The sequence below is a fragment of the Chiloscyllium punctatum genome, chromosome 36 (assembly GCF_047496795.1).
Source record: "Chiloscyllium punctatum isolate Juve2018m chromosome 36, sChiPun1.3, whole genome shotgun sequence".
In the NCBI taxonomy this organism is placed as follows: Eukaryota; Metazoa; Chordata; class Chondrichthyes; order Orectolobiformes; family Hemiscylliidae; genus Chiloscyllium; species Chiloscyllium punctatum.
The window spans coordinates 52,235,332-52,259,264 of NC_092774.1; the positions used below are offsets into that span (position 1 = coordinate 52,235,332).

The 23,933-nt window shown below is 46.5% G+C and overlaps 1 protein-coding gene across 2 annotated transcripts; it reads left to right on the plus strand.

The window, feature by feature from the left end:
• Positions 1–756: 756 nt before the first annotated feature.
• On the plus strand, positions 757–22,934 carry LOC140460495 (uncharacterized). 2 transcript variants are annotated; one of them, XM_072555051.1, is made up of 3 exons: positions 777–847; positions 20,853–20,942; positions 21,072–22,934. In XM_072555051.1, the coding sequence occupies exon 3, from the start codon at positions 21,174–21,176 to the stop codon at positions 22,533–22,535; it is 1,362 nt and encodes a 453-aa protein (XP_072411152.1). In that variant the 5' UTR covers positions 777–847; positions 20,853–20,942; positions 21,072–21,173; the 3' UTR covers positions 22,536–22,934. The 2 variants fall into 2 exon arrangements, with proteins under 2 accessions (XP_072411151.1, XP_072411152.1); XM_072555050.1 differs by lacking the exon at positions 20,853–20,942 and having other exon boundaries at positions 757–847.
• The last annotated feature ends 999 nt before the right edge of the window (positions 22,935–23,933 follow it).

Here is a 23,933-nt window from a genome sequence, read left to right on the forward strand (position 1 = left end):
ACAGGCGATTCAACCCAACATGTAGACAACAACTCTCCAAAACATAACCCCACTCAGACCCACTCGCCTACGTTTACCCCTGACTAATGCACCTAACCTAACACCCCTGAACACTACCGTCAATTTAGCATGACCCATCCACCTTAACCTGCACATCTTTGTGACTGTGGGAGGAAACCAGAGCTCAGGAGGCCCAATCAAACTTATGCAAATGCGCAAACTCTATGCAGACGGTCACCTGAGACTGGAATCAAACCTGTATCCCTGGTGCTGCCAGGCAGCAGTGCCAAACATTGAACTACTGTGGCACTACAGCTACTGGCAAACCAAATTAATAAGCAAGATTTCTGGAACAACAGTCACTGGCTCCAAACTATTATCTGTGCTTTCTTTGTCCAGATTCTACCATATGTGCGAAGTATTCCCCAAGCATTTTCTGTTGCAGCTTCTGATTTGCAGCGTCCTCAGCTCTTTACTTTTTTCTGCCCAGTTTCCTTGCAACACTTTCTTGACTTAGCTCTCAATGCCCAGTGTCCATCTCCATTTGGATAATTCCTTCCCTTGAAACGATTTGGACCAATTGGGAAACAGAGAACCGAAGCCCTCATGAGAATTCTGTACATTCAAACTAGCTGCTCACAGCCAATAGGAAAAGGGGGCGGGACTGGAGGACTACGGGAGGCGGCTGGTCCTCCAGCCAATGCAAGTGAATGAGGGGGCGGTGCCTCGCCGGCCGAGACGCTGCCGCGGCGCATGCGCAACACCTCCGACCCCGCTCGGGTGAAGATGGCGGACGTTAGGCGGACGGGCTGAGTGGCTGCTGCCAGATTAACCGCCCGTGAAACAGGTAGGTTTCGCTCGGCGTTTAGTACCTTCTGCTCTCGGAGTTTTCCTGAATTCCACCTCCCCCTTCCCCATTTACCAGGCGAACGGGGCTCGCCGGAGTCCGACCCTGAGGCCGTGCTCCAAACGATATGATGGAAGGCGGGGATTGACAGCAGCTCCGGGCCAATGGGAGCCAGCGGGGGTCTCGCTCGCAGTGGGAGGCGGGGATTGACGGCAGCTCTGGACCAATAGGAACCAGCATGTCACAATGGAAGGCGGCGATGGACGGCCACCCCGGGGGTTTAGGCAACAGTCGGGGACAGCTCACGGTGGGACGCGGGATTGACAGCGTCATTGGCCAATTGAACACAATGAGAGGCGCTGATTGACGTCAGCTCGGGCCAATGGGAACCAGTGGTGATTGCGCGCAGTGTAGGAGCACGTTCTGGATGAGTGGTGCTGGAAGAGCACGGCAGTTCAGGCAGCATCCAAGTAGCCCTTCACTGCCTGAACTGCTGTGCTCTTCCAGCACCTGCAGTCATTGTTTTTACCGTGTAGGAGCACGTGCCTGTAGATGCTGCACCCCCCTCTGGGCCCATGTCTTTGGCCAATAGTCTTCTCGTTCCCAGAAGCCTCTTCGCCCTGCTCCAACTCTCCCTCCACCCAGATCCCTCTGCCAGTGGCCTTTCACCTCCAGTCCGTCCGTTTGTTCAGAGCCGTCGGCGTGACTTTGGTCGCCTCAATTTCATTGCCCCGCTCCCTCACCACCTCGCTCCATTCCCCCACGATCACCATTATCCTCCCTTGCCCCCCTCTCCTTCCCCCGACCCACTCCCCCGCCCCCCCCTCCTCCCCTTGGCCCCTCTGCCTCCCTTTCCCTCCTCACTCTCTTCCCCCATCACCCTCTTCCCCCATCACCCTGCATCCCCTTCGCCCCTCTCCCCGACTCTGAACCCCTCCTCTCCCCCATTTCCCCCTTCCCTCCCCCTCACCCCTCTCCTCCCCCTTCCCTCCCTGGGTAACCGCTTCACAGAACACTTACATCCTGTTTGCAAAAAAGACCCTGAACTTCCAGTTTCCTGCCAATTAATTCACTACCGTTTACACCCTGGCCAAAATCTGTGCCTGAGGCTTACTGTGGTGCTCCAGCGCAGTTCAGTGCAAGCTGGAAGAACAGTATCGAGTTCAATAACTTTAGGGCTTGAGTTGTCCCATGTCCTTACCCCAATGCCGAGAACCAGGCTTTGTTATCACATGTGCAAAAAACGAAGTTGCTGGAAAAGCTAGGCAGGTCTGGCAGCATTTGTGGTAGTATTCGGCCTCATGCTCAGTGACCAGTGGTGTTCTGCAGTGCTCTGTTCTGGGACGAGGAAGTGGAAGGGTGGATTAGTAAGTTTGCCAATGACACGAAGGTTGGTGAAGGTGTGGTTCATGTCAAGGCTGTTGTATGTTGCAATGGGACGTTGACAGGATGCAGCGCTGGGCTGAGAAGTGGCAAATGGAGTTCAAAGTGTGAAGTCATTTGCGTTGGAAGGTTGAATTTGAATGAGAATTACAGGGTTAAGGGCAGGATTCTTGGCAGTGTAGAGGAGCAGAGCGATCTTGGGGTCCATGTCCATAGATCCCTCAAAGTTGCCACCCTACTTCCTCGGGTTGCGAAGAAGGTGTAAGGTGTGTTGGCTTTCATTAGCAGGGGGATTGACTTTAAGAACCACAAGATTATGCTGCAGCTCTGTAAAGCCCTGTTTAGACCGCACTTAGAATATAGTGTTCAGTTCCGGTCGCCTCATTATAGGAAAGATGTGGAACCTTTAGAGAGGGTGCAGAGGAGATTTACCAGGATGCTGCCTCGACTGGAGGGCATGCCTTATGAAACAAAGGTTGAGGGAGCGAAGAAGGATGTGAGGTGACTTGATAGAGTTATGTATAAGATTATGAGAGGCATAGATCGTGTTGATAACCACAGACTTTTTCTTCTGGTGGAAGTGGCTATCAAGAGGGGCTACAATCTTAAGGTGAATGGAGGAAGGTGTAGGGGAGCTGTCTGAGGTAGGTTTTGGGAGAAAGTGAGGACTGCAGATACTGGAGATCGAAGTAGAGAGCATGGTGCTGGAAAAGCACAGTAGGTCAGGCAGCATTGGAGGAGCAGGAGAATCGACATTTTGGGCATAAGCCCTTCATCGCCCCCACACCCAGCTCCCTGCCATGTCTTCACTATTCCTCCAGACTTCACTGAAGATGAATGTTTAGTCCTCAGCAAAGACCTCCCCTTCATCCCTCTACGTTCCTGGATTAGTGAGTTCGACACGAATTGCAACCTTCGCCTCTGAGCCCACTTTATGAATTAAGAATCCTGTCCACCAACGAGGACCCCTTCTTTTGCCTCCGACACCACCCCATCCACCTGGACATCCCGTACTGGCCTGTTACCCACCCTCAATTAATTCCTGATGAAGGGCCTATGCTCAAAATGTCGTTTCTCCTCCTTCTCAGATGCTGCCTGACCTGATGAAGGTTCTTCACACCGAGGGTGGTGGGTGTGTGGAATGCACTGCCAGCTGTGGTGGTAGAGTTTGATACATTATGGACATTTTAAGAGACTCTTGGATAGACACCTGGATTATAGTAAAACGAAGGGCATGTCTGTCATTTTGATCTTAGAATGGGATAAAAGGTTGGCACAACATCGAGAGCCAAAGTGCCTGTACTGTGCCGTTGTGTTCTATGTTAAGTCAGAGTTTTAGATCCCTCTATCCCAAACCACCCCGTTGCATAAATGATTCCTCTTCCGACTTCATGTCAGCTCTGATGAAGTGTTACCTGGACTCTGAACGTGAGCTTGCTTTCTTTCCATGGATGCTGCCTGACCTGCTGTGATCTCCAGCTCTTTTGTTTTGTTGGAGGACTGGGCTGGAGCACTTAGTCCTCCAATCAATGGCAGTGAGTGGGACGGGGCTGGAGGACCAAGTGGGAGGCTCCGTCGAATCAGTTCTTCAAAGTCCTGAGTGTTCCTTTTTAAGCAGTGAGTTCCAGATGCTCACCGCCCTCTCAAATTTAGTCTTAACCTTCTGGTCCTTACCTTAAAATTATGACCCCACGGTTACTGGTGCATCAGGGGAAACTTGCTCCCTATCCCCCCAACTATATAGAATCCCCACAATGTGGGAGAAAGATAATTCAGCCCATCAAATCCAAACAGGGTCCCCAGCAGTGAGTGCGAACTACTGAGCATGTATTCCCAATAGATATGTACAGCTCAGTCAGGTCCACCCTCGGCCTTCTCTAATAGGTTAGGGACCAGCATTCTGGCAGGCAGGTTTTCTACTGCAACACCACTACATTTAAACTAAGTAGCGGGGGGGGGGGAGGCGACAAACTGGATGTTTAAAAAGGAAATTGAAGGGAAAGTTAGAACAAGAGAAGTCAAGAAAGACAACTGTATCAATGAGGCAGAAAACTCGGAAAGGGATCATGCTGTAAGGTTGAGTTAAATAGGGGTTGATGGGAAGGGTGAGAGCAGTAACAAATTAAAAATACTATACATGAATGCACGAAGCATTAGACATAAGATGAATGAGCTCGAGGCTCTTTTGGAAATTGGCAGATACGATATTGTGGGGATAACTGAGACGTGGCTTCAAGTGGACAGGGCCTGGGAAATGAATATTCAAGGCTACATGTGCTATCCTAAGGACAGACTGATGGGCAGAGGGGGTGGGGTGGCCTTGTTGGTAAGGGAGTAAATATTCAGTCCCTTGCGCGGGGGGGACCTAGAGTCATGGGATGTAGAGTCAGTGTAGATAGAGCTGCGAAATACTAAGGGTAAAAAGACCCTCTTGGGAGTCATCTACAGGTCCCCAAACAGTAGTCTGGATGTCGGATGTAAGTTGAATCAGAAGCTGAAATTGGCGCATCAGAAAGATGTTACTACAGTTTTTATGGGGATTTTAACATGCAGGTAGACTGGGAGAATCAGGATGGTATTGGACCTCAAGAAAGAGACTTTGTGGAGTGCCTCAGAGATGGATTCTTAGAGCAGCTGGTGCTGGAGCAGACCAGGGAGAAGGCAATTCTGGATCTGGTATTGTGTAACGAACCAGAATTGGTCAGAGACCTTGAAGTGAAGGAGCCATTGGGAGGTAGTGACCATAATACAATAAGCTTCAGTCTGAAATTTGAGAGGGAGAGGGTACAGTCGGAAGTGACAGTACTTCTGTTGAATAAAGGGAACTATGGAGCTATGAGGGAGGAGCTGGCCAAAGTTCAATGGTGCAATACCTTAGCAGGGATGACCGTGGAGGAACAATGGCGGATATTTCTGTGTATAATGCAGAAGTTGAAGGATCAGTTCATTCCTAAAAGGAAGAAAGATCCCAGGAGGAGGCATGGGTGGCCGTTGCTGACGAGGGAAGTTAAGAAACATATAAAGTTAAAAGAGAAAAAATGTAACATAGCAAAGATAAGTGGGAAAACGGAGGCCTGGGAAGCTTTTAAAGAAGAACAGAGGATTACTAAGAAGGAAATATGCTGAGGGAAAATGAGGTAAGAAGGTAAACTGGCCAATAATATAAAGGAGGATAGTAAAAGCATTTTTAGGTATGTGCAAGGCAAAAAAATGGTTCGGACTAAAATTGGGCCCTTGAAGACAGAAACAGGGGAATTTATTATGGGGAACAAAGAAATGGCAGAAGAATTAAATGGGTACTGCAGATCTGTGTTCACTGGGGAAGACACAAGCAATCTCCCTGAGGTAACAGTGGCTGAAGGACCTGAACTTCAGAGAATTTATATTTGCCAGGATTTGGTGTTGGAGAGACTGTTAGGTCTGAAGGTTGATAGGTCTCCGGGGCCTGATGGTCTACATCCGAGGATACTGAAGGAGGTGGTTCGGGAAATCGTGGATGCGTTGGTGATTATTTACCAGAGTTCGATAGATTTGGGGTCGGTTCCTGAGGATTGGAGGGTGGCTAATGTTATACCACTGTTTAAGAAAGGTGGGAGAGAGAAAGCAGGAAATTATAGACTAGTTAGTCTGACCTCAGTGGTGGGAAAGATGCTGGAGTCTATTATAAAGGATGAAATTACGACACATCTGGATAGTAGTAACAGGATAGGACAGAGTCAGCATGGATTTATGAAGGGAAAATCATGCTTGACTAATCTTCTGGAATTTTTTGAGGATGTAACTCTGAAGATGGACGAGGGACATCCAGTAGATGTAGTGTACCTGGACTTTCAGAAAGCTTTTGATAAAGTCCCACACAGGAGGTTAGTGAATAAAATTAGGGCGCACGGTATTGGGGGCAAAGTACTAGATTGGATTGAAAATTGGTTGGCTGATAGGAAACAAAGGGGAGTGATAAATGGCTCCATTTCGGAATGGCAGGCAGTGACCAGTGGGATCAGTTGCTGGGACCGCAGCTTTTTACAATATATGTTAATGGTACAGAAGATGGTATCAGCAATAAAATTAACAAATTTGCTGATGATACAAAGCTGGGTGTCAGGGTGAAATGTGATGAGGATGTTAGGAGATTACAGGGTGACCTGGACAAGTTAGGTGAGTGGGCAGATGTATGGCAGATGCAGTTTAATGTGGATAAATGTATGTTATCCACTTTGGTGGCAAGAACAGGAAGACAGATTACGACCTCAATGGAATTAATTTAGATAAAGGGGCAGTACAGAGAGATCTGGGTGTTCTTGTACACCAGTCAATGAAGGCAAGCATGCAGGTACAGCAGGTAGTGAAGAAGGCTAATAGCATGCTGGCCTTCATAACAAGAGGGAATGAGTATAGAAGCAAAGAGGTGCTTCTGCAGCTATACAGGGCCCTGGTGAGACCACACCTGGAGTACTGTGTGCAGTTCTGGTCTCCAAATTTGAGGAAAAACATTCTGGCTATTGAGAGAGTGCAGCGTAGGTTCACGAGGTCAATTCCTGGAATGGCGGGATTACCTTACACTGAGAGACTGAAGCGACTGGGCTTTGTATACCCTTGAGTTTAGAAGACTGAGAGGGGATCTGATTGAGACATATAAGATTATGAAAGGATTGGACACTATGGCAGCAGGAAACATGTTTCCACTGATGGGTGAGTGCCGAACTAGAGGACACAGCTTAAAAATACGGGGTAGACCATTTAGGACAGAGATGAGGAGAAACTTCTTCACCCAGAGAGTGGTGGCTGTGTGGAATGCTCTGCCCCAGAGAGCAGGGGAGGCCCAGTCTCTGGATTCATTTCAGAAACAGTTGGATAGAGCTCTCAAAGATAGTGGAATCAAGGGTTATGGAGATAAGGCAGGAAGAGGATACTGATTAGGAATGATCAGCCATGATCATATTGAATGGTGGAGCAGGCTCGAAGGGCTGAATGGCCTACTCCTGCACCTATTGTCTATTGTCTATTCTCTGCTCTACGGAAAACAACCCAGTCTGTCCAGTCACTCTTCAAAGCTGAATTAGTTCATCCCCGGCAACATCCTAGTGAATCTGTTCATTACCCTCTCCACTGCAGTCATAGCCTTCCAAATGTGCAGTAACCAGATCTGCACACCGTACCCCGACTGTGTCTGAACTAACCTGAAACACGGCACCATTGTAAACTCCTCATAGCCTCTTGTATGCCGTCCCTTGACTAATGAAATCAAGTATGGCAAATGCCTTAAAATAAAGCAAAGAAATATGGATGCCAGAAATCTGTAATGGATGGAGAAACTCAACAAGGCAGAGAAATCAGAGATCACGTTTCCAGCCCAGTTCTGAGTAAGAGTCACTGGAGTCAAAACGTAAACTTTGATTTTCTGTACAAATGCTGACAAACATAGAATACAGAAAAGTACAGCACAGAACAGGCCCTTTGGCCCACGATATTGTGCCGAGATTTAATCCTAATGTAAAATATAGTAACTTAACCTACACACCCCTCAACTCACTGCTATCCATGTGCATGTCCAGTAGTTGCTTAACTGTCCCCAATGACACTGCTTCCACCACCACAGCTGGCAATGCATTCCATGCTTTTCCAACTCTCTGCGTAAAGAACCTACCTCTGATGTCTCCTTTATACCTTCCTCTTAATATCTTCAAACTATGACTCTCGTACCAGTCAATCCTGCCCTGGGGAAAAGTCTCTGCCTATTGACTCTGTCTATTCCTCTCGTTATCTTATACACCTCGAACTGGTCTCCTCTCTTCCTCCTTCTCTCCAGCAAGAAAAGTTCAAGCTTATTCAACCTTTCTTCATAAAGCAAGCCCTCCAGTCCAGGCAGCATCCTGGCAAACCTTCTTTGCACCCTCTCCAAAACCTCCACATCTTTCCTATAGTAGGGCAACCAGAACTGGACACAGTATTCCAAGTGTTGTCTCACCACAGACTTGGAGAGCTGCAGCAAAACCTTGCGGCTCTTAAACTTGATCCCCTGTTAATGAAAGCCAAAACACCATATGCTGTCTTCACAACCCTATCCACTTGGGTGGCAACTTTGAGGGATCTATGTACTTGCACACCCAGATCCCTCTGTTCCTCCATACAGTCAAGAATCCTGTCTTTAATCCTATATTCAGCATCCGAGTTTCACTTTCCAAAATGCATCACTTCGCATTTATCCAGATGAACTCCATCTGCCATTTCTCAGCCCAGCTCTGCATCCTGTCTATGTCACGCTGCAGCCTGCAGTAGCCCTCTATACTATTGACATCACCTCCAACCTTTGTGACATCTGTAAATGTACTAACCTACCCCTTAACCTCCTCATCCAAGTCATTTATAAAAACTACAAAGAGCAGAGGCCTAAGAGCAGAGCCCTGCGGGACCCCACTTAACCCTGATCTCCAGGCAGTATACTTTCCATCTACAACCTCTCTCTGCCTTCTGTCAGCCAGCCAATTCTGAATCCAGATAGCCAGATCTCCCTGTATCCCATTCTTCCTGACTTTATGAATGAGCCTACCATGGGGAACCCTATCAAATGCATTGCTGAAGTCCAGATACACCACATCCACTGCTCAACCGTCGTCGACCTGTCTTGATACAATAAGATTTGTGAGGCATGACCTGCCCATCTCAAAGCCATGCTGACTGCCTTTAATCAAATAGTCATAAATCCGATCCATCAGGATTCTTTCCACAACTTTGCTGACCACAGACGTAAGACTGACTGGTCTGTAATTGCCAGGGATTTCCCTATTACCCTTCTTGAAAAGAGGAAAAACATTCGCCTCCTTCCAATCCTCCGGTACGACTCCCGTGGAGAGTGAGGAGGCAAATATCCTCGCCAGTGGCTTAGCGACCTCCTTTCTCGCTTCCCAGAGCAGCCCAGGATAAATCTGGTCTGGCCCTGGGGACTTGTCAATCTTAATGTTTTCCAAAATTTCTAGCGTTAGTCTTCATTAGTCTTGATCTGGTCATGACTGTATCACAGCTCCTCTAAATTTTCATTTACAACAAGTTCCCTTTCCTTGATGAAACCGAAGCAAAAAACTCATTTAGGGCTTCCCCTATCTGCTCAGAAAAACTTGGTGGGTCTCAGTAACTCCTCTTTTTATTATGTTAAGTATCGCAAATGTCTTTCTCACAGCCTTATCTACCTCTCCTATTGTCTTTGATGACCTGTGATCATGCATACCAAGGTTCCTCTGGATTTACCACAGCACCAGTATTTTTGTTATCCATAAACATAGCGATCAGACCTTCTGTACACATCGAACAGCAAGTTAGTCAGTACCACCCACTGCTACTGTCGTGAGACTCAGGCTTCCAGTCATGAAACGTCCTCAGTCGTTACACACTCCCCGCATAGTGATTGTCCACTTCTTGATTTAGGTTCTAACCAGAACACCGTTCTCATGTATCATCCCTCCTTCCTTCAGGAATTGACTCCTTGATCAATGTTGCGGCACATACCTTTCCCATTGCTGCCATCCCTTCCTCAACCATGCCTCCATGATAGTATTGATATCTATGTGTTAGTCAACTCCTTTGACTCCCCTTCCCTACAAGATTCCTTGCATGAAGATCAGTATCATCCAAGCTTGCGATATCCCTTTGTATTTAGGTTTCTCCCAGGAGAAACAGAGACTGGGATTTCTAGCTTTGGAGAAGTGTTGAAGCTGTGCAGTGCAGAAACAGACCCTTTGATCCAACTCGTCCATGCTGACCATATATTCTAAATTAATCCAGTCACATTTGCCAGCAAAACGTAAAAGTTCTAAATTGGAGAGAGGCCAATTTTAATGGCATTAGGCAGGAACTTTCAAAACTTGATTGGGGTAGATTTTTGCAGGTCAAATGAATGGCTGGACAATGGGAAGCCTTCAAAAATGAGATAAAGAGAGTTGAAAGACAGTATATTCCTATTAGGGTGAAAGGCAAGGCTGTTGGTCTAGGGAATGCTGGATGCTTAGTGAGGTTGAGGTTTTGGTCAAGAAAAAGAAGTAAGCGTGTGTTGGTATATGCGCGAGGGATTGTGTGAATCCTTTGAAAAGTTTAAAGGCAGTAGGAGTATATGGAAGAGGGAAATCAGGAGGGCTCAAAGGAGATGTGAGATAGCGTTGACAAATAGGGTTAAGGAGAATCGAAAGGCTTTTTATAAATACATGAAGGACAAAACAGTAACTTGGGAGAGAAAAGGGCCCCTCAAAGCTCAGCAAGGCAGCCTATGTGTGGAGATGGGGGAGATACTAAACAAGTAGTTTGCATCAGTGTTAACTGTGGAGAAGGATGTGGAAGATGTAGAATATGGGGAAGTAGATGGTGACATCTTGAAAAATGTCCAGATTATGGAGGAGGTGGTAGTGGATGTTTCAAAAAGCATAAAGATGGATAAATCTACAGGACCTGATCAGATGTACCCTCAAACTCTGTGGGAAGTGAGGGACGTGATTGCTGGGCCCCTTGCTGACGTATTTGTATCACTGATAGTCACAGGTGAGGTGTTGGAAGACTGGAAGTTGGCTAACGTGGTGCCACTATTTAAGAAAGGTGGTAAGGCAATGCCAGGGAGTGTTCAACTGTTGAGCTGACATTGGTGGAGGGCATCCAGAGGGACAGAATTTACATGTATTTGGAAACGCAAGGCGTGATTAGGGATACTCAACGTGGCTTAGCGTGTGCTAAATCATGTCTCAAAAACGTGATTGAGTTTTTGGAAGAAGTAACGAAGAGGATTGATGAGGGCAGAGAGGTAGACGTGAGGTGAACTCGTCCATACTGCCCAGATATTCTAAGGTAATCTAGTCCCATTTGCCAGCACTTGGCCCATATCCCTCTAAACCCTTCCTATTCATATACCCATCCAGGTGCCTTTCAAATGCTGTAATTGTACCCGCCTCCACCACTTCCTCTGGCAGTTTGTTACATACACGTACCACCCTCTGTGTGAAAAAGTTGTCTGTTTGGTCCCTTTTATATCTTTCCCCTCTCACCTTAACCTGTGCCCTCTAGTTCTGGACTTAACCCACCCCAGAGAAAATACCTTGTCTATTTACCCTATCCATGCCACTCATGATTTTATAAACCTCTGTAAGGTCACCCCTCAGCTTCCAATGCTCCAGGGAAAACATCCGCAGCCAGTCAGCTTTCCCTGTAACTCAAATTATTAAAACCTGGCAACATCTTTGTAAATGTTTTCTGAACCCTTTCAAGTTTCACAATATCCTTCCGATAGGAAGAGACCAGAATTGCACACAATATTCCAAAAGTGGCCTAGCCAATGTCCTGTAGAACTGCAACATGACCCCCTGTACTCTGACCAATAACGGAAAGCATACTGAATGCCGCCTTCATTCTCCTATCTACCTGTGACTCTACTTTCAAGGGACTATGAACCTACACTCCACGGTCTGTTTGAAGATCCTGCCATTAAATGTGTAAGACCTTTTCTGATTTGCTTTTCCAAAATGCAGCACCTCACCTTTATCACCTGCCATCTGCCACCCCTCAGCCCATTGGCCCATCTGATCAAGATCGCGTTGTAATCTGAAGTAACCTCCTTCGCTGTCCACTACACCTCCAATTTTTGGTGTCATCTGCAAACTTACTAACTATAGGCAGCATGGTGGCACAGTGGTTAGCACTGCTGCCTCACAGCACCAGAGACCTGGGTTCAATTCCCACCTCAGGCGACTGTCTGTATGGAGTTTGTACATTCTCCCCGTGTCTGCGTGGGTTTCCTCCGGGTACTCCAGTTTCCTCCCAAATCCAAAAATGTACAGTTGAGGTGAATTGGCCGTGCGAAATTGCCCGTAGTGTTAGGTGAAGGGGTAAATGTAGGGGAATGGGTGGGGTGCGCTTCGGCGGGTCAGTGTAGACTTGTTGGGCCGAAGGGCCTGTTTCCACACGAAGTAATCTTTACCTCCTCTGTGCACATCCAGGTCATTTATATAAATAACGAAAAGCAGTGGAACCCAGCACCAATCCTTTTGGCTCACCTCTGTTCATAGGCCCCTAGTCTGAAAAGCAACCCCCTACTTACCACCCTTTGTCTTATATCTTTGAACAAGTTCTGTATCGAAATGGCTAGTTCTCCCAGTGTTCCATGAGATCTAACCTTGCTAACCAGTCTCCCAAAAGGGACTGTGTTGAACGCTTTACTGAAATCCAGATAGATCACATCCACCTCTCTGCCCTCATCAATCCTCTTTGTTAATTCTTCAAAAACCTTAATCATAGAACATAGAACATTCCAGCGCAGTACAGGTCCTTCGGCCCTTGATGTTGCGCCGACCTGTCATACCAATCTGAAGCCCATCTCACCTGCACTATTCCATGTACGTCCATCTGCTGTCTAATGACGACTTAAATGTACTTAAAGTTGGCAAATCTACTACCATTGTATTCCATACCCTTACTACTCTGAGTGAAGAATCTACCTCTGACCTCTGTCCTATATCTATTACCCCTCAATTTAAAGCTATGCCCCCTCATGTTGCCGTCCCCATACTTGGAAAAAGGCTCTCCCTGTCCACCCTATCTAGCCCTCTGATTATCTTATATGTCTCTATTAAGTAACCTCTCAACCTTCTTCTCTCTAACAAAAACAGCCTCAAATCCCTCAGCCTTTCCTCTTAAGATCTTCCATTCATATCAGGCAACATCCTAGTAAATCTCCTCTACACCCTTTTCAAAGCTTCTATATCTTCTTATAATGTGGTGACCAGAACCGTACATAATACTCCAAGTGCAGCCGCACCAGAGCTTTGTACAGCTGTAGCATAACCTGATGGTTCCAGAACTTGATCCCTTTGTTAATAAAAGCTAAAACACTGTATGCCTTCTTAACAACCCTGTCAACCTGGGTGGCAACTTTCAAGGATCTGTGTGCATGGACATCAAGATCTCTCTGCTCATCTACACTTCCAAGAATTTTACCATTAGCCCAGTATTCTGCATTGCGGTTACTCCGACCAAAGTGAATCACCTCACACTTGTCCGCATTAAACTCCATTTGCCACCCCTCAGCCCAGCTCTGCAGTGAATGAGACATGATTTCCCACGCACAAAGCCATGTTGACTATCCCTCAGCAGTTCTTGCCTTTCTAAATGTAAATCCTGTCCCTCAAGATCCCCTCCAACAACTTGTCCACCACCGAGTTCAGGCTCACTGGTCTATACTTCCCTGGCTTTTCCTTATCACCTTTCTTAAACAGTGGTATTACGTTATTTAGCCTCCAGTCTCCTGGCACCTCACCTGTGACTATCGCTGATACAAATATCTCAGCAAAGGGCCCAGCAGTCACTTCCCCCTAGCTTCCCACAGAGTTCTAGGGAACATCTGATCAGGTCCTGAGGGTTTATCCACTTTTATGCATTTCAAGGCATCCAGCATCTCCTCCTCTGTAATGTGGATGTTTTTCAAGATGTCTCCATCTATTTCCCCACATTCTATATCTTCCATGTCCTTATCCACAGTAAACACTGAGGCAAAATACTCATTCAGTATCTCCTCCATCTCCAACAGCTCCACACATAGGGTGCCTTACAGATCTTTGAGGAGCTGTATCCTCTCCCTACTTACCCTTTTGACATAATGTATTTATTTGGGTTTTCCCTATTTGCCATCCTGATTCCCCTCTTAAATATATTTCTATTGCCATTATCCTCTTCTAAGGATTCACTTGATCTCTCTTGAGTGTACTTGTCATATGCTTCTTTCCTTTTCTTAATGCAATCCCCAATTTCTCTCATCATCCAGCTTTCCCTACAGCTACCAACCTTTCCTTTCACCCTAACAGGAATGTACTGCCTCAGGACTCTCGTTATCTCATTTTTGAAGGCTCCCCACTTTCCAGTCGTCCCTTTACCTGCCAACATCTGCCCCCAATCAGCTTTTGAAAGATCTTGCCTAATACTGTTGAAATTAGCCTCCTTCCAATTTAGAACTTACCTTTTAGATCTAGTCTATCCTTTTCCATCATTATTTAAGATCTAATAGAATTATGTTCGCTGGCCCCAAAATGTTCCCCCACTGCCACACAGTCAACTGCCCTGCCTTATTTCCTAAGAGTAGGTCAAGTTTTGCACCTCCTGTTGGAGGTACATCCACATTCTGAATCCCAAAATTTTGTTATACACACCTAACAAGTTCCTCCCCACCTAAACCCTTAACACTATGGCAGTCCCAGTCTATGTTTGGAAAGTTACAATCCCCTGCTATAACCACCCTATTATTCTTAAAGGTATCTGAAATCTCCTTATAAATCTGTTTCTCAATTTCCTGCTGACTATTCGGGGGTCTGTAATACAATCCCAATAAGATGATCATCCCTTTTTAATTTCGCAGTTCCACCCAAATAATTTCCCTGGATGTATTCCCAGGAATATCCTCCCTAAGTACAGCAGTAATACTATCCCTTATCAAAAATGCCACTCCACTCCCCCCTTCCCCCTTCTATCCTTCCTATAGCATTTGTATCTTGTAACATTAGGCTGCCAGTTCTATCTATCCCTGAGCCACGTTTTCGTCATTGTGATGATATCCCAGCCTATTGCTCCAAACCATGCCCTGAGTTCATCTGCCTTCCCTGTTAGGCCTCTTGCATTGAAGTAAATGCAGTTGAATTCATTAGTCCTACTTTGCTTTCTGCCTTATTCCTTCCCGCTATGACCGTTTGACTCACTCCCTTTCCCAAATGTTTTAGATTGATCTCTTTCCTCATCACTTCCCTGGGTCTCTTCCTCCCTTCTGCACAAACCTTGCCGGTTTAAATCCTCCTGAGCCGCTTCAGTTGGGCATTTGACAGGGTTCCTCATGCTGCGAGGTCAAAGACGAGTGGAATGTGTACTGTAAATGGCCACTGTTAGGAGCATTACATACAAAGGGGTCTTGAGGTCCAAGTCTATAGTTTCCTGAAGCCCTATGGCATGCTTGCCTACATCTTTCAAGACACTGAGTGTAAACATTAGCAAGTCATTTTGAACTATAGGAGGCTTTGTTCGGGCTGCATTTAGAGTACTATGCGCAGTTATGGTCACTGCATAATAGGAAGGATGTGAGGCTTTGGATAGGGAGCAGTACAGGTCTGCCAGGATCGGAGAGTCATTGTCCTACAGCATGGAAACAGACCCCAACTCGCCCATGCCAAACATAATCCCAAACTAAACTAGTCACATCTGCTTGCTGCTGGTCCATATCCTACCAACCTTTTCTCTCATGCACTGTCCAAATGTCTTTTAAATGTTGTAATTGTGCCCACATCCTCAGGATGTTCATTCCACATGCAAATACCCTCTGTTTAAAAAAAAAGTTGACCTTCGTGCCTATTTTATATCTCTGTCCTATCACCTTAAAAATGTGCCCCTCATCTTGCAATCCCCACCCGAGGGAAAATACACCTTGTATTCAACCTGTGTAGAGCCCTCATGATTTTATAAACCTCTGCAAGGTCACTTCGCAACCTCCTACACTCCACTGGAAAAGCTCTCAGCTTATCCAGGTTTTCTTTATAATTCAAACCTTCCATACCCAGCAATATCCTGTTGAGTCTCTTCTGAACCTTCTCCAGCTCAATAATATAACAGCAGTCCAGAACAGGCCTCACCAATGTCCTGTACAACTGTAACATGACTTCCCAACTCCAACAAAAACAGAAATTGCTGGAAAAGCTCAGCACGGCTGACAGCATCTGTGGAGCGAAATCAAAACTAACGTTCCGAGTCCAGTGGCTGTGCTTTAGATTTGGATCTACTGGCATGTTGCCTGGATTGGAGTGGATTAGCTGTAAGGAAAGGTTGAACAAACTTGGATTGTTTTTCCTAAAACGTAGAGGCTGAGGGGGACAACCTGGGAGAAATTTATAAAATTTTGAGGATCCTGGATCGAGTGGTTAATTGGAGTCTTTTTGTCACATTGGGATTCGTCAAGTACTACAGGGACTAGGTTTAAGGTGAGAGAGACTAAGTTTAACAGGTATGTGTGAGGAACTTTTTTTTTTACATGGTGCCTGGAAGGTTGCTGCCAGGGAGATGGTAAGAGCAGATACAGTCACAACGTTTGAGAGCCATTGAGTCAGACCCATGACCAGTAAGGGAATAGAGTTTTCCAGGCCATGTGCAGCTAGATGGGATCAGTTTAGAATGACATCATGGTCACATCGTCTTGTAATGCCAGAGGGCCAGTTCCTGTGCAGCACTATTCTCTTCTTGTCCTAACTGGGTATCCCTTCTGTTCCTCGACTGTCCCACAAAGGGCAACAGTCTTTGTAAATCTACAAGGGCGGCATGGTGGCTCAGTGGTTAGCACTGCTGCGTCACGGCGCCAGGGGCCCAGGTTCAATTCCAGTCTTGGGCAACTGTGTGGAGTTTGCACGTTCTCACCGCGTCTGCGTGGGGTTCCTCTGGCTCCTCTGTTTCCTCCCACAATCCAAAGATGTGCAAGACATGTGAATTGGCCATGCTAAATTGCCCATAGTGTTTAGGAATGTGTAGGTTAGGTGCACTGGTCAGGGGCAAATATCGGATAATAAGGTAGGGAATAGTAACTGTTCGGAGGGTCAGTGTGGACTTGTTGGGCCGAAGGGCCTGCTTCCACATTGTAGGGATTCTATAGAGATACCCCATAAAGCCCCGTAAGAATTTGGTAGGTTTCAATAAGGTCACATTTTATTCTTAAGTCTAATGAGGACAGGTTCAACCTATTCAACCACTCCTCAGAAAATGTTCTTTGCACACCTGGGATCAACTGAGTTCATTTTCTCTGAACTGCCTCCAGTGTTAGCGTCCTCTTTCCTTCAAGAGGATGATCAAACCTGTCCTCATTATTCAAGGTTTCGGCTAACCATGTCTTGTTTAATTTTTGCAATACTTCCCCTCTTTTTATTCTTCACTTTATTTGAAATAAAGGCGAACATACCCCCAAACAAAGGTTTCCAATTCCATGTGCTAAGTTTTAGTCTGCTCCTCAACCTGTCCCTATCCCTCTGCATTCAGTGCCGTACCCACTATTTATCTTCCCCACCTATGTCATTCACAACTTTGCTGTAGTACCTTGGCTTCCCCATTCAAGTCATTAATTTCCAATGTAAATAATTGTGGCCATGGCAGTGATCGCTGTGGCACTCCATTGATGGCAGCTTGCCATCCTGAGAGCAGCCCCATTATCCCAACACTTTTTTTTATTAGTTAGTCATTTCCCTGTCCATGTCCCGAGCAACAATGGCTGCAGCCTGACATGTGCTTTATCGAAAGTTGAGGGAAACTGTGGATCTTTTCATCATGGCAAATTAGGATGACAGGAGATGTGAGTGGAGAGTCACGGTCAATGTGCAAGATGTTGCAGACATTTCTTGTCCTTCAGGATCTGTGTCCAGGTGAGGAGTTGATGGGTTTACCCCAATACATTCTACCTGTCAGAATGAAATAATCCTCCCTCAAATACAGCATGGGAAATACAGAGGAAATCTATGACCCTTCCCTGTGATTCAAATAGTGAGGGACTGAGAGTCTCTGGGTCATTGACATTTCTCCCTCAGTAAGGTGGGAATTTATCCTGTGTCTGTCCACATTAATTCTGGGCTTCACCTGGCTCACCCTCTTGCTGTTTCCCTTCAGGTCAGGGAGTTTTACTCTGCGTTTAACCTGCTTTGAGACTGCTTGTTATGCACTGTAGAAGGAACTGTATTGTATTTATGACACACATTAAACTGGTCCTTCGACGCGTGATGGGAACAAGGTGCAGGAGACTTTACTCTGGATCTACACTGCAGTCTCCCCGCGCTGGGACGGAAATGAGAGCAATGCAGTAGGAGTGTCAAATCTATGCTCTTATCTACCCAAAGGGAGTTTGATGGGGATAACGGGAAGAGAGATTCACCGTATATCTCACCTGTGCTGTATCTGCCTGGACTGTGTAATGGGAATAACGTGAAGGGAGGTTCACTGTATATCTAAGCTGTGCTGTATCTGCCTGGGGCAGTGGAATGGAAATAACGTGAAGGCAGATTCCATGTGTGCCTAACCTGTGCTGTATCTGCCCAAGACAGTGTGATGTGAATAAGGTGAAGGGAGGTTCACTGTGTATCTAACCTGTGTTATCTCTGACTGGAGAGTTTTTCAGGTAGCCACTGGATTCTCAGTCTGGCCCACTCCCCGGCCAAAGCATCCATCACTGCAATGAGAACATAACTAAACCCAGGGATTGAACTCTTCTTCGAGAGGGTTTAACTAGTTTGGCAGGAGGATAGGATCCGGAGGATGGGGTAGCTGGCGAATGAGCAGGTACAGCACGCAGAGTGTCTGTGAGGAAAGATAAGACAGTTGATTGGGCAAAGTTGCAGTTAGTGTGATGGGTTGAAGTATTTCTATTTTAATGCAAGAATTGTCAGAAAGAAGGGTGTCAAACTTAGAGCATGGATCAGTACTTGGAACTGTGATGTTGTGACCATTATGGAGACTTGGATATCACAGGTAGGAATGGTCCTTGGATGTTCCGGGGTTTGGATGTTCCAAAAGGAAGAGGGAAGTAGGTAAAAGAGGTGGAGATGTGGCATTGCTAATCAGGGATAGTATCACGGCTGCAGAAAGGGAAGTGATCAAGGAGAGTTTGTCTATAGAGTCAGTATAGATGGAAGTCAGAAACAGGCAAGGAGCAGATATTTTATTGGGAGTTTTTTACGGACCCACTAAAAAGCAACAGAGACATGGAGGAGCAGATTGGAAGACAGATTTTGGAAAGAAGTAACTGGTTGTTGTCATTGGGTGACTTTAACTTACCGAATATTGATTGGAACCTCCTTAATGCAAATAGTTTGGATGGAGCAGTTTTTGTCAGGCATGTCCAGGCAGGATTCCTGCCCCAATATGTAGATAGGCCGACTGGAGGGGAGGCCATATTGGATTTGATGGTAGGCAACGAACCAGGCCAGGTGTCAGATCTCCAGGTGGGAGAGCATTTCGGTGATGGTGATCACAACTCCCTTACCTGTATTATAGTCATAGAGTGGGCCAGACTGAGCAGCCAGTGGCTACCTGAAAAACTCTCCAGTCAGAGATAACACAGGTTAGATACACAGTGAACCTCCCTTCACCTTATTCACATCACACTGTCTTGGGCAGATACAGCACAGGTTAGGTACACATGGAACGCACTGTCCAGGAAAGTACTCAGTTGGGGGTGGGCGACTTAGAATGCAGGAACTGTTCAGGTCGCCTCAGTATACGAAAGATGTGGAAGCTTTAGAGAGGGTGCAGAGGAGATTTCCCAGGATGCTGCCTGGATTGGAGGGCATGTCTTAGGTTGAGGGAGCTCTGGCTTTTCTCACTGGAGTGAAGAAGGATGAGAGGTTACTTGGTAAAGGTGTACAAAATGATGAAAGGCATAGATAGAGCGGATAGCCAGAGACGACTTCCCAGTGTGGCTATTACCATAATTTTAAGGTGATTGGAGGAAGGTTTAGGGGAGATATCAGAGGTAGGTTCTTTATTCAGAGTGGTGGGTGCGTAGACTGCACTGCCAGCAGTGGTAGTAGAGTCAGATATGTTGGAGTCATTTAAATGACTCTTGGATAGGCACATGGATGATAGTGTATGGTATGTAGTTTAGTTTGATCTTAGAGTAGGATAAAAAGCCGACACAACATTGAGGCCCAAAGGGCCTATACTATACTGTTCGATTTTCTACTATAGAAACCGTCAGTTTCTGTCCAGTAAGTACTGCGAGTGCCATGAACATTTCTGTACTGTGAGATCAATATTTCACCTGGGTCTGGGTCTTTTAGCAATGATTTGAATTTGGTTACTGAGTCACTGACTGTTGAAGACATTCCATTTTACAGAACCTTCTCATTGGAAACTCGAATTACATCAGGGAAAGAGGCGTGATCTGGCTGTTAGTTACAACGTAAACCTGAACCACATTAGATTAGATTAGATTACTTACAGTGTGGAAACAGGCCCTTCGGCCCAACAAGTCCACACCGCATTCGCCGAAGCGCAACCCACCCATACCCCTACATCTACACCTGACCTAACACTACGGGCAATTTAGCATGGCAAATTCACCTGACCTGCACATCTTTGGAGTGTGGGAGGAAACCGGAGCACCCAGAGAGTCGCCTGAGGCGGGAATTGAACCCGGATCTCTGGCGCTGTGAGGCAGTAGTGCTAACCACTGTGCCACTGTGCTGCCCACAGTGAGGGGCGAATAGAATAGATTCTCATGTGTCATGCTTATAATTGTGAAACATGATAAATAACAGCAGGCAGAGGAATTCAGGGTTATTGAGAAAATGACTGAAGTGAAAAGGAAGTATTTCACCATGGTTGTGAGCAGTGTTGACCAGACTCTGACACTTAGCAATGGAGTGGTTTGGAGCAGCTAGCAGATTGGAGTTTGTAGTGGGGCCAATGCCTTCTGTCTTGCCAATATTTAAATTTCTGCTCGTTCAGTTGAGATATCAGACGTGTCGGGACAGTGTGTGATTGGGAGGTGATATTGTTGATATGAACCTCCTAGTCCGGTCTTTCTGGGTGGTAGAAGTTGTTAGGTTCTGTCAAAGTTCTGATCAATGTTCCTGTCCGTCTCCTCCTGCAGAGACCAAATGCTAGTGTTGGCCCAGACTGAGTGGCAGATTCCCATCACTGAAGGACAGCAGTCAACCAAATGGGCTTTTGTTACAATCCAGTAGGTTACACGGTCAATTTTTCCCAGTGTCAGCCCCACACATTACCAGATTCATTCAGCTCCATTTCAGAATTGTTAATCGTGTTTTTTTTTATGTGGGTTTTCTCTCACGCCTTTTCTCTTTCTCAGATCAAGTCACAGGAAGCTGGAAGGTTTGCATCCAGTAACATTGCACCAGGATTGACAGAGTCATACGTTTTATCCTAACCTGAATATCAACGGAGTTTGAACATGGAAGAGAAGAACACCAGTCCCAGTGCAGAGGGATCACGGGAAGGTGGGGATGGTGGAAAGGAATTGAGTCCCATGTCTGAGCTGGAATCTCATCAACACAGTCACACAGGGAAGAAGCCATTCATCTGCTCCCAGTGTGGGAAGGAATTCACTGAATTATCCAACCTCCTCAGCCACCAGCACGTTCACACTGGGGAGAAACCATTCAAATGTCCAGACTGTGGGAAGTGCTACAAATGTTCCAAGGACTTGGTGTCTCACCAACGTGTTCACACTGTAGAGAGACCGTTCAAGTGCTCTCACTGCGGAACTGGGTTCAGGTTGCCATCGCAACTGACTGTACACCAGCGGATTCACACCGGGGAGAGGCCGTTCATCTGCTCCGAGTGTGGGAAAGGATTCACTCGGTCGTCTGACCTGCTCAAACACCAGCGGGGTCACACTGAGGAGAGACCGTTCCGGTGCTCCCACTGTGGGACTGGTTTCAAGCAATCGTACGATCTCACCGTGCACCAACGAATTCACACTGGGGAGAGGCCGTACTCCTGCTCTGAGTGCGGGAAGGACTTCACTCGTTTGTCCAATCTGCTCAGTCACCAACAAGTTCACACCGATGAGAAACCTTTTAAGTGTCCAGAGTGTGGGAAGGGCTATAAAAATTCATGGAAACTGAAGTCCCATCAACGTGTTCACTCTGATGAGAGACCATTTCGATGCTCTGACTGTGGGATGATGTTCAAGCGATCATTTCAACTCACTGTACACCAGCGCATTCACACCGGTGATGGGTTATTCACCTGCTCCAAGTGTGGGAAGGGATTCACTCAGTTATCCAATCTCCAGTCACATCAGCTAGTTCATACCGATGAGAGGCCTTTTCAGTGCACGGACTGTGGAAAGAGTTTTAAAAGTTCTGCAGGACTGATCCGTCATCAACGTATTCACTCTGATGAGAAACCATTCATGTGTTCTCAGTGCGGAGCGCGGTTCACACAGTCATATACTCTCACTGTGCACCAGCGAGTTCACACTGGGGAGAGGCCATTCACCTGCTCAGAGTGTGGGAAAGGATTCCGTCGAGCATCCAACCTACTGGAACACCAGCGGGTTCATGCCACGGAGAGACCTTTTAAATGTCCAGCCTGTGAGAAGAGCTTCAAATGTGCCCGGGACCTTATGTCCCATCAGTGTGCACCCGCTGAAGCGACGCCCTTCAAATGCTCTCATTGCGCGCCTGAGTTGGAGCAGTCATCCCAGTTCTGTGTCGACCAGCGACTCCACACTGAGCAGCAGCTGTTTATCTGCTCCGAGTGTGGGAGGAGTTTCACTCCATCATCCAAATTGCTGACACACGAGTGAGTTCACACCGCTGAGAGGCTGTTCACTTGCTCGGAGTGCGGGAATGTTTTTGTTGGAACACCAGCAAGGTCACACCGATGAAAAACTGAGAGAAAGGAGTTGAAACTTCCTGAGACCTGACCTCCCATTGTGTTCTTTCTGAGAGACTGTTGGCTGCTTTCACTCTCAAATATGGTTCGGGGTGATTACTACTGTACACCGGCGAATGTGGAGGGGCCGCTGTCCTGCTCACTCAAGTCATCCAGCTTTGTTGATGTACATAATTCATAATTAACTGGAGTTTGGTGTTGATCACATCCAGGAAACAACAATGGTTATCAGGCTGACATTCAAAACTCCGAACCGGTTGTGGGTATTAATATTCCGGTTTAAAAGGAAATAAATCCGCCTTATGCTAAACAGATTGTCTGTTGAGGCTTTTCAATGTCACTTACACAAGTTAGCTCCTTTTGAGAAGCTCCATCTGTCGCCTGTCCTCTCCATCCTCACCACCAACATAAGTATAAGGAGCACACGAAGCTTCTTTGTCAGGAATACTGAGATAACCTGATCTGCTGTTTCCTTCCTTCTACCACAAGCCAGTGGCTCTAAATCTCCTCCCAACTGTAAACCTGCACTCTCCTCTTTCTCCAGATTTGCTCCGATGACTGCATCCGGCCCTATGTGTTCACCTTCACCGTGTAGCCTTCCTCTTTCTGCCTGACCCTGTTCTCTCTGAAATATGGATCAGCACACTTCCTCAGTTTGTTGATATTGCTGACAATTTTCTTTCTCTTCTGATACTGTCTTAGACTTAACCCCTTTGTCAATATTCATTCTCAAAGCATCTTCTTTAACTCGTCACCATTCCAAACCCCACCCCTCTCCACCCTCCCTTTCCTCTCCATTTCATAGAATCTCTACAGTGTGAAAACGGGCCCTTCGGCCCAACAAGGTCCACATCGACCCTCCAAACAGTAACCCACCCAGATCCAATCCGTCCACTCTATATTTACCCCTGACTAATGCACCTAACCTACACATCCCTGAACACTATGGGGCTATTTAGTATAGTCAATTCACCTGACCTGCGCATCTTTGGACTCTGGGAGGAAACCGGAGCACTGGAGGAAACCCACGCAGACACGGGGAGAATGTACAAACTCCACCCAGGTTCCTGCTGCTGTAATAAAAGCAAATTATTACGGATGCTGGAATCTGAAACCAAAAGAGAAAATGCTGGAAAATCTCAGCAGGGCTGGCAGCATCTGTAAGGAGAGAAAAGGGCTGACGTTTCGAGTCTAACTGCCTCTTTGTCAGAGCTTTGACAAAGGGTCAGTTAGACTCGAAACGTCAGCTCTTTTCCCGTGTCAGATGCTGCCAGATCTGCTGACATTTTCCAGCACCTGCTGCTGTAAA

Coding starts and splice junctions, on each gene's coding strand:
- LOC140460495 (XM_072555050.1), top strand. CDS start 21,174: ATGGAAGAGAAGAACACCAGTCCCAGTGCAGAGGGATCACGGGAAGGT.